Raw genomic sequence first — 12479 nt, 5'->3', positions numbered from 1 at the left:
GTGGCAGCGGTAGTGAGGTTGGCCCAGGATCGGACATTGTTTCGTTCTGCTGTGCATGGGGTTCCGACTTGATGGCACCTGACAGCAACAACAACAATGATCTGAGACAATGCTTTGTAGTATTTTGATGTTTTAAATTTTATTAAGACTTGCTTTGTGGCACAATGCATGGTCTATTCTGGAGAATGTTCTATATGCACTTTAAAAGAACATGTATTGTGTTATTATTGGGTTGAGAGTTGTGTATAAATCTGTGAGGTCAAGTTGATTGATTATGTTGTTTAGTTCCTCTGTGTCTCTGTTAAAGTTCTTTATGATTGTTCTGTCCTTTATTAAAAGTGTTGTATTAAAAACTCCTACTATTATTGTAGAGTTTTCCACTTCTTCTTTCAATTCTATTAGATTTGATTTATGTAATTTGTGGCTCTTTCATATTTATTATGGTTGTGTCCTTGTGCTCAATTGACCCTTTAATCATGAGATAATATCCTTCTCTATCTCTTATGCAGGTTTTTGCTTTAAAGTCTATTTTATCAGAAATTAATATTACATCTCCTGCTCATTTTTATTGCCATTAGCGTGGTTATTTTTTTTCCATTCTTTGATTTTTAATCTATATTTGTCTTTGTATGAGGTGTGTCTCTTGTAGACAGCACACTGAAGAATCCTGTTTTCTTATCCGTTCTGCTACTCTCCGGCTCTTGACTAGTGCATTTAATCCATTGAGATTTAGTGTAGTTATTGACAGGTAAGGAATGATGGCAATCATTTTGCTGTGTGTTTTGTGTGTGTGTGTGGTGCTGCTGTTTTCTTTATTCCACATATTTTTCTGTGCTGAGTTCATTTTGTTTGTGCATTTTGTTGTCAACTTTTTCACTGCTGTTTTTTTCATATTTAAAAAACTTCATGGATTTCCCATTTCTTGATTTGATTTGAAGGTGTATTAATCTCCTTTGAGATACCCTGTAATTTATTATTTCCCCTTGTTTAAAACAGTCTGTTTTATATTTGACTTCCTCACAATTTGGAATTTTGTAAGTATACTTTTCGCTCTTTTTGCTTGGCACTTGTCTTAATTATAAATTGATTGCTCTGATTCCCTATTTTCAGTCTTATAAGTTTGTTTTATTAAGTCCTGTGTTCTTAACCTTTCAAATGCTGTCTGACCTACTGGTGACATCGTAAGGAAACAGACCAATTCTCTAGATCATCAACTTACTAACTCACCAGGTTGCCAAATTTGATTAATTGACTCACTTGACTTTAACAGCTATGGCATTGTAGGATAAGTGCTAGATTACTAACTGCAGGATCGGCAGTTCAAGACCACCAGCCATTCCGTGGAAATCCTGTACAGATTCGCTATGAAATGGAACCAGCTCAATGGCACTTACCAACAAAGGATTGTTTGGTTTTGGTCGTTGATGATAAAATAAGTTTCTGACAATTAAATATATTCTGAATGTTTGCTACTTAATATATCAAAGTAAATATAATTGAATATATTACAAGTTAAATATTTCAAATAGCTAAGGTACTTTGATTGTTATTTCTTTTCTCAAATTTTAAGTGTTTTGTAAGTCCATCTTCTGCCTATAACTGATTGGAATACCTAAAATGGGGCTACAACATGCCTAGTGAAGGAGGCTTCCAGTGGAGCCTCTGCATTACATAAGACCAAATGTGGAATCCTGAACCCCATCCAAAATCTTCTGAGGTGGGAAATTCTCACTTCAAAGGACAAGCAGACCAGCCTAGAGCAACTAGAAGAACAGAAGATACTTCTTGAAAGAAAGACCTACAGGAAAAATACAAAACAATATAGGCAGTCTGACTGATTGCTACAAGAACAAGCAAGTTGTTCACCAAGGAGACAAGAAGGCAAGTGGTCGAGTCCCCTCAGGGCAAACCCCCTTCCAAGACTAAGACTCAATGGGAATACGTGCTCTGATTGGTGACCACGTTTGTCACCAATAAGGGGAAGTGAGGGAAAAACAGCAATGAAGCTACAAGCTAAACCCTACAATGTTCAATAGACTCTTGTGAACCCAGATGGAGACCTAGTCAGCCAGCTATGTTGCAAGACCTAGGGACTCTTGGGGCCAGAGTCAGTGACATAGCCACAGAGAACTAGAGTGGAGAGTGAAGCATCCACCTGATAAGAAGAGGGCATATGCATAAGAACACCCACACTTGCAGATAATACCCACTTGACCTGGCTTCAATGACTGGATGATCAGAGCTCAACTAGAAGAAGAATGAAGAGGAAAAAAAGAGTAATCTGATACAATTTGATGAACTTGACCTACGCCTATGGATGCAGTAGCTCAAAAGAGGGAACAAATCTTTACAGCAAGGATCATTCCCACCCTCTCCATACGCAGAGTAGACAGGGATGGGCAACTTGGACATTGGCTACCCAAAGTGTGGGGCCCTACAAAGGCAAGAAGTGCCTAGCTTACAAGCTTTCAAGAGGGAATCGAGATCCAGAGGGCATGGAGGAAGGTAGAATCTCCACTGAGTAGTATTCAATCTGTCTAGGAGGGGCTGATGAAAGGAAATGCAGATAGGTCTCTTGTGATACAATAGTGAATAATTGTTATCAGGACTGCTTGTGAGGGTTGGAAATGTAAAGGTAGACATTTTGTAGCAAGGAGGGGAGTGATTGACTTTGCAGTCTAGGAGCATAGGTCCCTGGGACCATCAACGGAGAAGAGCGGAGAGTGGGGACCCTACTCAGAGAAGCAGTGATGCCTAAGATGGAGACAGAGATGATGACGTTGAGAGATGGAGCAGCTGGGGACTAGACCCAGAGAGGGAAAAGGGCTGTGTACTGATGACTGGGGGCAGGCTTGTAGTGTATACACTTTGGTTGGTTGGTGATGCATGGAGGGGATTGTAACCATGGCAATGAAATGATATACGATAGGATGAATGTAAAGCTAACATTCTCTCATGTAAACTATCACATAATTCACAATAAAACATTTTTTAAAAATTTTAGGCGTTTAAAATGTTCTTTAGAAAATTTTTCAAATGATGAGAGTGATATTTTTATACTTTAGTTAAAATTTTAACTATAAACAAAATCTGATTCATTATGAAAACTTAAAACCTTCTAATTCAGTGACATGGAAATGTTAATCTCCAGAAAGACTAATGGCCATACAATTACTAGCTCCTTCTGTTAATAATAAATGCAAGTGCATAGAATTTTAAAGGATCAAAAAATAAACCTGTAAAAATAAAAAATACTAAAAGAATATTAATATATTGGCAAAACAAAAAAGTCACTTTAAAAAATTCAAATTCAATGAACATAAGTGTGAACTGAATTATTGCTATATATGATTTTTTCATGTCTATAAAGATAACTCTCTAGTGTTTGTCATCAGTAACCAAAATTGAATATTTTCTTTATACTTGTGAAGTCAATATTGTTGAAGTTGTTAACTTTTTGTGTGTATTTTTTGTTTGTTTATTTTTGTAAACTCATGCATTTATGTGATTTGTTAAGTTTTCATTCGACATATGGACTATTGGGTGGAATAATTGGTTTTCATTAATTTGTTTATTTGGAGAATTACTTTGTGGGTAAACAGATTTCCAATGAACAACCTAGAACAGTGGTTTTCAGTCTTGAGCTAACTTTAGTTCCCTGGAGGCTCTGTTAACACACAGACCCCTTGGCCCGACTCTCAGGGTATCTGATCCTGTAGGTGTGCTCAGTACCCTGAGAGTGGGTCCTAGAGATCTGTGTGTACACCCTGACAAGTTCACATGTCATGCTAATGCCACCAGCCCAGGGACCACACTTTGAGAATGACTGCAATAGAGTGCACAGTGCTTAATCATTAGGTAAGAGAAGGGGTTATTAGATTGAGGCAGAAAAAAGCAAGACCAAGTGAGGAGGAAAAGGTGCTACTTTCTATGTCCTGTTGGCAAAAATGTTTGCAATTGATTTATGTAGCCTCAGGGTCAAAAGCATGAGCTCAGTGTGCCTAGCACCTTAGGAAAGATTGTGAGGCTTAAATGAGAAGTATCTGAGGTACTTCCTACTGTGTGTTTGCTAATGTAACTGTGTAGACATTCAAGTGATTTGGAGTCACTTGTGTAAATGAGACTTATAGAAGCCATTCCAAAATCAAAGTCAACCTTAAACTTGTAAAACTTGTCTTCCTAATCCCTTCAGGCTTTACTCTCTTGCTTTTCAAATCATATAAACCTTTTCTCTTTGTTTCTTTCGCCATCTCAGGCAATGTTCAGTCTTTGTATGGTGGAAAGTGGAGCTGATGAGGTGAATTTGCACGGTGTGACCAGCCTTGGCTTGAAGCAGGCTCTGGAGTTTGCATACACAGGACAGGTATGGTACCCAATATGAACTGAGAGATGCCAATTTTTCATTACACCTAACCTGAAGAAATGATCCTTGAGGCAAAATGATTATATATTTTTCTTATTTTTCACTGTAATATATTTTTTTTAAGTTTCACATCTACCTATTACATAAGTGATGGGAAGGTAAGTAAAGCAATTTGAATTTTTAAAATTAGATTTTATTTTTAGAGCTGTTTTAAGTTAACAGGAAAATTGTGCAATTGATTTTTAATACAATCGAGTGAACATAGTATTTTAATCTTAGCTCAGTAGCTTGTTGTTGCCATCGAATATATGCTAAAAAACTAAAAGGATGGGAAGGGTTTGCAAGATAACTTAAAGTTTCATTGCTATCATCAAAGCTCAGGGAATCATCAAGACTTTAAAACCTCAAAAAGCTATGTCCAACATCTTGACACTGTATGTTCCATGCATATTCCACTGTTTGAGGCATTCAATTCAGAATGTGCTAGTTTGGAATCCTAATTTGTCCATGCAAGAATAATTTATTTTAGAAAGACCAACATGAGGCTGGTCTTTGTGAAGTGGAGGTTGATAAGTGTCGTCGAGTCGATTCCGACCCATAGCGACCCTGTATAGGGTTACCAAGGAGCAGCTGGTGAGCTTGAACCACCAACCTTGCGACTGACGCATTAGCCCACAGCGCTACACCAGGTTGTTGTTAGGTGCCATCAATGTATTGCATTAGGCAAATCTGTTCCACAAGACCTCTTTAAAATGTTCAAGAGCAAGGATGTCTGTTTGAGAACTAAAGTGCGCTTGAACCAAGCCATAATCAATGTATTTTCAGTAGCTTCATATGTATGTGAAAGTTGGACTGTGAATAGGGAAGACCATAGAAGAATTGAGGCATTTGAGTTATGGTGCTGGAGGAGAATACTAACAGTACCAAGGACTGCCAGAATATCAAACAAATCTATGTTGGAAGAAGTACAGCCAGAACACTCCTGAAAAGCCAGAATGACCAGACTTTGTCTCTCATACTTTGGACATATTATCAGGAGGAACCATTTCCTGGAGAAGGACATCATGCTTGGTAGGCCTGAGAAAAAGAAAGACCCCCAATGAGATGGACTGGCATAGTGACAGCAGCAATGGGCTTAAGTGTAGAAACAATTGTGAGATTGGCGCGTAACCAAGCAGTGTTTTGTTCTGTTGTGCATAAATGCTCTATGAGTCAGTGCCGACTCAACAGCACCTAACAACAACACTAACAATACTGAAATACTGAAGGTTGTTAATGAGTCTCCCCCAGTCCTAATCCCATGGTATTTCTTCTTCACATAGTCCAGCTTCTCAGATTATTTGTTCATCACAGATTATTTGTTCATCACACAGAATAAGTATGGTGCAAGGATACAATCCTGTCCTACACCTTTTCTGATTTTAAACCTTTCAGTATACACTTGTTCTACTGCAACCAGTACCTTTTAGTCTATGTTCAGGTTCCTCATGAGCATAGTTAAGTTCTGGAATTTCCATTCTTTGTACTGTTATCCATAGTTCATTATTCACATAGCTGAATGCCTTTACGTAGTCAGTAAAACACAAGTAAACTTCTTTCTGGTAGTCTCTCCTTTCAGCCAAGATCCATTTGATGTCAGCAACAATATCCTTCATTCTGAATGTGGTTTGAATTTCTGGCAGCTCCTTGTCCATTTACAGCTGCAATTGGCTTTTAATTGTTCTTGGCAAGTTTTTACTTGCATGTGATATTAATGATATTGTTTGATGATTTCTGCATTCTCTTGGGTCATTTTTTCCTGGAATGGACACAAATATGGATCTCTTCCAATTGGTTAGCTAGTCAACTGTCTTTCAAATTTCTTGGTATAGACAAGTCAATGTCTCCAGCGCTGCATCAGTTTGCTGAAACATTTCAATTTGTATTCCATTAGCTCCTGGAGCCATGTTTTTCACCAGCAACATTATTGCAGCATGGAGTTCTTCATTTAATATCGTTGGTTCTTGATAATATTGAAAAGATTGAACATCAACAAATTCATTTTGATACAGTAACTCTGTGTTTTCCTTGAATCTTCTTTGATGCTTTCTGAATATTCATTGTATTTTGACCATTGTTATTGTTGTTAGGTGTCATCAAGTCAGTTCTGACCCACAGTGCCCCATGCACAAAAGAACAATGCCTGCCCTGCACCATCCTCACAATGGCTGTCACACTTGAGCTCATTGCTGTTACCACTGTACCTACCAATCCATCTCTTTGGGGGTCTATCGCTCTTTCACTCATCCTCCACTTTACCAACCATGATGTCCATCTCCAGAGACTGGTTCCTCTTGATACTATGTTCCAAGTATAAGAGACAAAGTCTGGCCATCTTGGCTTCTAAGGAGCATTTTGGTTGTACTTCTTCCAACACAGATTGGTTTGCTCTTCTGGCAGTCCATGGTATTTTTAATGTTTCCTTCCAACACCATAATTCAAATTCATCAATTCTTCTATTGTCTTCCTTATTCACTGTTCAACTTTCACACGCATATGAGGTTATTGAAAATACCATGGCATGAGGCAGGTGCACTTTAGACCTCAAAGTGACAACTGTGTGAACACTTTAAAGAGGCCTTATGCAGCAGATTTTCCTAATTCAATACATCATTTGATTTCTTGACTGCTGCTTCCATAAGTGTTACTGGTTGATACAAATAAAATAAAGTCTTTGAAAACTTCAATCGTTTCTCCACTCATCATAATGTTATTTATTTGTCCAGTGGTGAGGATTTTTGTTTTCTTTACAATGAGATACAATGCATATACAATGCAATGTGGTCTTTGATCTTCATCAGTAAGTGTTTTAGGTCCTCTTCATTTTCAGCAAGAAAAGTTGTATTATCTGTATATCACAGGTTGCTATTAAGCCTTCCTCCAATTCTGAGGGCATGTTATTCTTCATATAATCCAATTTCTCAGATTATTTTCTCAGTACGCAGATTGAATAAGTATGGTGAAAGAATATAACTCTGACACATACTTTTCCTGGTTCTAAACTATTCAGTGTCCCCTTGTTCTGTTCAAACGACTACCTCTTGATCTTTGTGCATACTCCTCTGGAGCCCAATTAAGTGTTCTAGAATACGCATTTTCTGCACTGTTGTCCACAGCTTGTCATGATCCACAGAGTAGAAAGACTTTGTATAGTTAATACAGTAAAGATAAACATCTTTCTGGTATTCTCTGCTTTCAGCCAAGATCCATCTGATGTCAGCAATGATATCCCTTGTTCTACGTCCTCATCTGAATCCGGTTTGAACTTCTGGCTGTTTCCTATCAATGTACTGTTGTAGCCATTTTTTTTATTAGCTGTAGCAAAATTTTACTTGCATGCGATATTAATGATATTGTCCCATTATTTCCACATTCTGTTGGGTCACCTCTCTTTGGGATGGGCACAAATATGGATCACATCCAATCATTTGGTCAGGTAGCTAGCTGTTTTCCAAATTTCTTAGCATAGATGAGTGAGTGCCTCCAGTGCTGAAGCAGTTTGTTGAAACATTTTAATTTGTATTCCATCAGTTCCCTGAACCTTTGCCACTGCAATACACCTTGGACTTCTTCCTTCAGTACCATTGGCACTCGATCACATGCTACCGCTAGAAATGGTTTAACATCAACCATTGTTTCTTGGTACAGTGACTGTGCATTCCTTCCATCTTCTTTTGATGCTTTCTGCATCATTCAATATTTTGCCCATGGAATCCTTCAGTATTGCAAGTCGAGGCTTTAATTGTTTTCCTCAGTTTTTTCAGCTTGAGAAACACAATGTATGTTCTTCCATTTTGGTTTTCTAATTCCAGACCTTTGTACATTTCATTATAATGCTTTACTTTGTCCTTTTGAGCTGCCCTTTGAAATTTTCTATTCAACTATTTTACTTCATCATTTCTTCTAGTCACTTTAGCTTCTCTACATTTAATAGCAAGTTGCAGTCTCTTATAACATTGATTTTGGTCATTTCTTTTTTCCCTGTCTTCTTAATTAACTTTTTAATTTTAAAAAGGATTTCTTCATGTATGATGTTCTTGATGTTATCCCAGAACTCATCTTGTTTTAGGTCATTAGAGTCTAATGCATCAAATCTGTTCATGAAATGGGCTTTAAATTCCGGTGATATACTCAAGGTCATATTTTGGCTCTCGTGGGCCTGTCTTTATTTTCTTTAGCTTCAGGTTAAAGTCGCATATATGCAACTGCTGGTCTGATCCACAGTCAGCTCCAACCTTGTTTTAGCTTATGATACTGATTTTCTCCATTGTCTCTTATCACACATAAAGTCAGTTTGGTTCCTGTATATTCCATCTGGCAAGGTCTCTGTGGTATATTGTTGTCATTGTTAAGTGCTGTTGAATTTGTTCTGAGTCAAGAGACCAACCCTCTGTAGGGTTTCCAAGGAGCAGCTTATGGGTTAATAACTGCCCACCTTGTAGTTTTCAGTCCAGTACTTATCCTACAGTGCCACACCAGGAGTCTTTTTAGTAACCATTTAGGATGTTGGAAAAAAACATTTGCAATGAATAAGTCTTTGGTCTTGCAAAATTCTATCATTTGATCTACTTCATTGTTTCTATCAATCACCAAGGCAATAGTTTCCAAATACCAGTCATTTTCATTGTTTCCAACTTTACCATCCCAATCAAGAATAATTATCAGTACATCTTGACCGCATATTTGATCAATTTCATATTGAAGAAGTTAGTTGAATTTTTCAATTTCTTTATCACTAACTTTAGTGCTTGATATGTAAATTTGAGTAATAGTTGTATTAACTGGCCTCCCTTGAATAGTGTTATCTTATTGTAGACAGAATTGTATTTCAATTGACTATGAATGTGGCGCCATTCCTCTGCAGTTTGTCATTGCTGTGGCACTGTAGGATAAGTACTGAACTTTACGTTGGCTTGAACCACAAGGTCAATGGTTCAAACTCACCGTTCAGTCCTATACAGGGTCACTATGTGTTGGATCCAACTTGACAGCACTTAACCGTTACAACAACAAGCATAGCAAACCATATGATTGCCTGATCCAAAATGACCAAAACCAGTCCAATTCAGCACACTAATGACTCCAAAATATACATCAAACTTAATCATCAAATGAGTTCCAATTCATAGTGACCTTGAATAGGATTATTGAGGCTGTAAATCTTTATAGGAACAGAAAGCTTCACCTTTCTACCACACAGAGACTGGTAGATTTGAACTGAGGATATTTCAGTTTACTGCTTATCCTACATGGCCACATCATTGATGCTTCCCAAAAATAACGTTATGTTTTCCAAAAGTAATTTATTTTTTGACAGCTTCCAATTTTCCTAGATTCATACTTCATACATTCCATGTTTTGATTATTAATGTATGTTTGCAGCTGTTTTTTCTCATTTTGAGCTGTACCCAATCAGCAAATGAAGATCCCGAAAGCCTCACTCTATCCACATCATTAAGGTCAACTCTACTGTGAGGAGGCAGCTTATCTATCCTCAGTCATATTTGAGTGCCTTCCAACCTGATGGGCTCATCTTCTGGTACATCAGATGATGTTTTGCTGTTATTTGTAAAGTTTTCAGTAGCTTACTCTTTAGAAGTGGTCTACCTTTCTAGTCTTTCTTAGTCTTGAATCCTTACTGAAACCTGTCCACCACAGGTGACCCTGCTAGTGGTTATAATATAGGTAGTATAGCTTCCAGCATGACAGCAACACCACAGTAAGACAAACTGCCAGACTGACCTTACTCCTTAATCGTACCTTAATCCTGTTTTTAAACAACTCATTCCATAATCACAGTCTAGGATTTATGATACATCACAGAATGGAGGAATATGGCTAGAAGGGCCATATTAAGTAATTAACTGCACTACATTCCATCACTAAAATTGTTGTAGGACACACAGGGATTTCTAGAGATTTCCATTTTGCTTTGGAGAACTACTCCACAAAATCAACACAAATACATAACGGATGTTTACTTTATTTTAAAAAGTTTTGTTTTTCATTTTATATTTTATTGAACTTAGGTTTTAGTGACTCTGATGCTACATAGTGACTCCTATGACTCTTGGTGTGGCGCTGTAGGATCAGCACTGGACTGTGAATCACAAGGTTGGTGGTTCAAACTCACCAACTGCTCCTTGGAAACCATATGTAGGGTCATTATGAGTCGGAACTGACTCGACAACACTTAACAACAACAATAACATGCTGCAATAGGAGTCCTGGTGTGGCACTATAGGATCAGCTCTGGACTATGGATCACAAAGTCAAACCCACAAGCTGTTCCTTGGAAACCCTACACAGGGTTGCAATGTATCAGAAATGACTGCAACAACAGCATGCTACAATAAGGGAGCATGGTGGCTCTGGAGGATAGCTCTGGACTATGAGTCACATGGTCAGCACTCTAAGTGCACCTGCTCCACTGGAAAAGCCTGAGGCTTTCTGCTCCCACAAAGATTTGCACCACTAGAAACCCTATACAGGTTTGTTATGAGTAGGAACCAACTTGATGCACTTAGCAACAGGCAGCAGGGCCTCTGCTCTTGAGAGGTGCACATCCTAGGAGGAGAGTAAAGTGCAAACTTACCTGATATGTAAGTGTCCTTACTGTGATGAGAGATACAATGGAAGCAGAATATAAGACCCAGAGGGCACAGATAGAAGAGAGTGCTCAACTAGATTTCACAGAAGTAAGGCTTCCTACAGGAGATGGCATATTTTTCTAAAAAGTGAGTGAGAATTTACCTTTCTACTAAATTTTCTTTGTTGTTGTTTTTAAGTGCCATGGAGCCAGTTCTGACTCACAGCTACCTTGTATAAGGTTTCCAAGAAGCAGCTGATAGGTTTGGACTGTCAACCTGGCAATTAGTAGTCCAGTGCTTATCCTACAGCACCACACCTGGACTCCAAACTTTTCTTTAAAGGCTTATTAAATGGTACTATCCAGTCTCCTTGGGAGCACAGTGGCTCCACAGGTTAAGCAGGGGACTGTAAATCATAGTCAGTGGTTTGAGCTCAACAGCAGCTTGCTGCGTGAAAGATGAGGCTTTCTGCTCCCACAAAAAATTTTAAAAGTTGTGACAACCTTGACTTGATGGCACTTAACGACAGCAACAATCCACATTCCTAGATATAGTAGAGTTCAAGATATATTGTTCTTGTTGTTTTTAAGCGCCATTGGGTCAGTTCCAGCTCATAGTGACCCTTAGAGTAAAAACCTCACCTTTCTCCCTCAAGATAACTAAGGGGATTCAAAAAGTTCATGGAAGAGTTTCATTATCTTTTAAATCCATTTTCCCATGGACTCTTTGAAGCCCCCCTTATATGTCATAGAATAATTAAGAACTCTGCCAGCTGGAATAGTAATAGTATGTAGAAAGGGAAATAAAATCATCTATTCAGCAGTAGTTACAAAAGGAAAAAGAAAGATGATGGATTGCAAAGTCAAAGTTAAGCCAGACAAATGCCATACTTAATGAAATGAATCCAGACAATGATTGGTACAGAGAGTCATCAAAACATATTCCTAGCAATTGAGTAAATGTTGTATACTTTTTGATCTACAGATTTTAAAAATATACCAGCTCTAAATTGTATCTTCATATCTGAATTATAGTCACACCTGGAGTGGCACTGTAGGATAAGCACTCGACCTCAAGATCAGTTTGAACCACAAAGTCAGTGATTCAAACTCACCATCTGCTCCTTGAAAACCCTATACAGGATCTCTGTGAGTCGGAACCAACTAGATGGCATTTAATAACAACAACACTAACAAAGTGAGAGTTTGACTCATAACTCTTGCTTTACTGTAGGATAAGTACTGGACTGCTAACTGAAAGGTCCGTGGTTCAAACCCACCAGGTGCTTCATGGAAGCCCTAAACAGCGTCTCTGAGTCAGAACTGACTCAAGGACACTTAACAACAACAAACATGCTTCCCTGGAGTGCAATGGGGATAAAACAGTAAATATTGGTTTTTTAGAAGAAGTGCAGCCAGAGTGCTCCTTGGAAGCCAGGATGGCTAAGCTTCGTCTCTCATACTTTGGACATATTGTCAGGAGGGACC

General features: G+C 38.2%; 1 protein-coding gene across 3 annotated transcripts in view; it reads left to right on the top strand.

Annotated features, from left to right (window-relative positions):
* KLHL32 (kelch-like family member 32) overlaps window positions 1–12479 on the top strand; it is a 358168-nt gene that overhangs the window by 188341 nt on the left and 157348 nt on the right. The window contains exon 4 of one of the 3 annotated variants that reach the window (XM_006865848.1): window positions 4256–4363. The exons of the other annotated variants lie outside the window; for them this stretch is intronic. Coding sequence (XP_006865910.1) covers window positions 4256–4363 — 108 coding nt within the window. The remainder of the gene's footprint in view (window positions 1–4255; window positions 4364–12479) is intronic. 3 annotated transcript variants of the gene reach the window in all.

This window comes from Chrysochloris asiatica, unplaced genomic scaffold, assembly GCF_000296735.1.
Source record: "Chrysochloris asiatica unplaced genomic scaffold, ChrAsi1.0 scaffold00084, whole genome shotgun sequence".
Taxonomy (NCBI): domain Eukaryota; kingdom Metazoa; phylum Chordata; class Mammalia; order Afrosoricida; family Chrysochloridae; genus Chrysochloris; species Chrysochloris asiatica.
The sequence above is the reverse complement of the archived record's forward strand: the minus strand, read 5'-3'. Positions and strand labels throughout refer to the sequence as shown.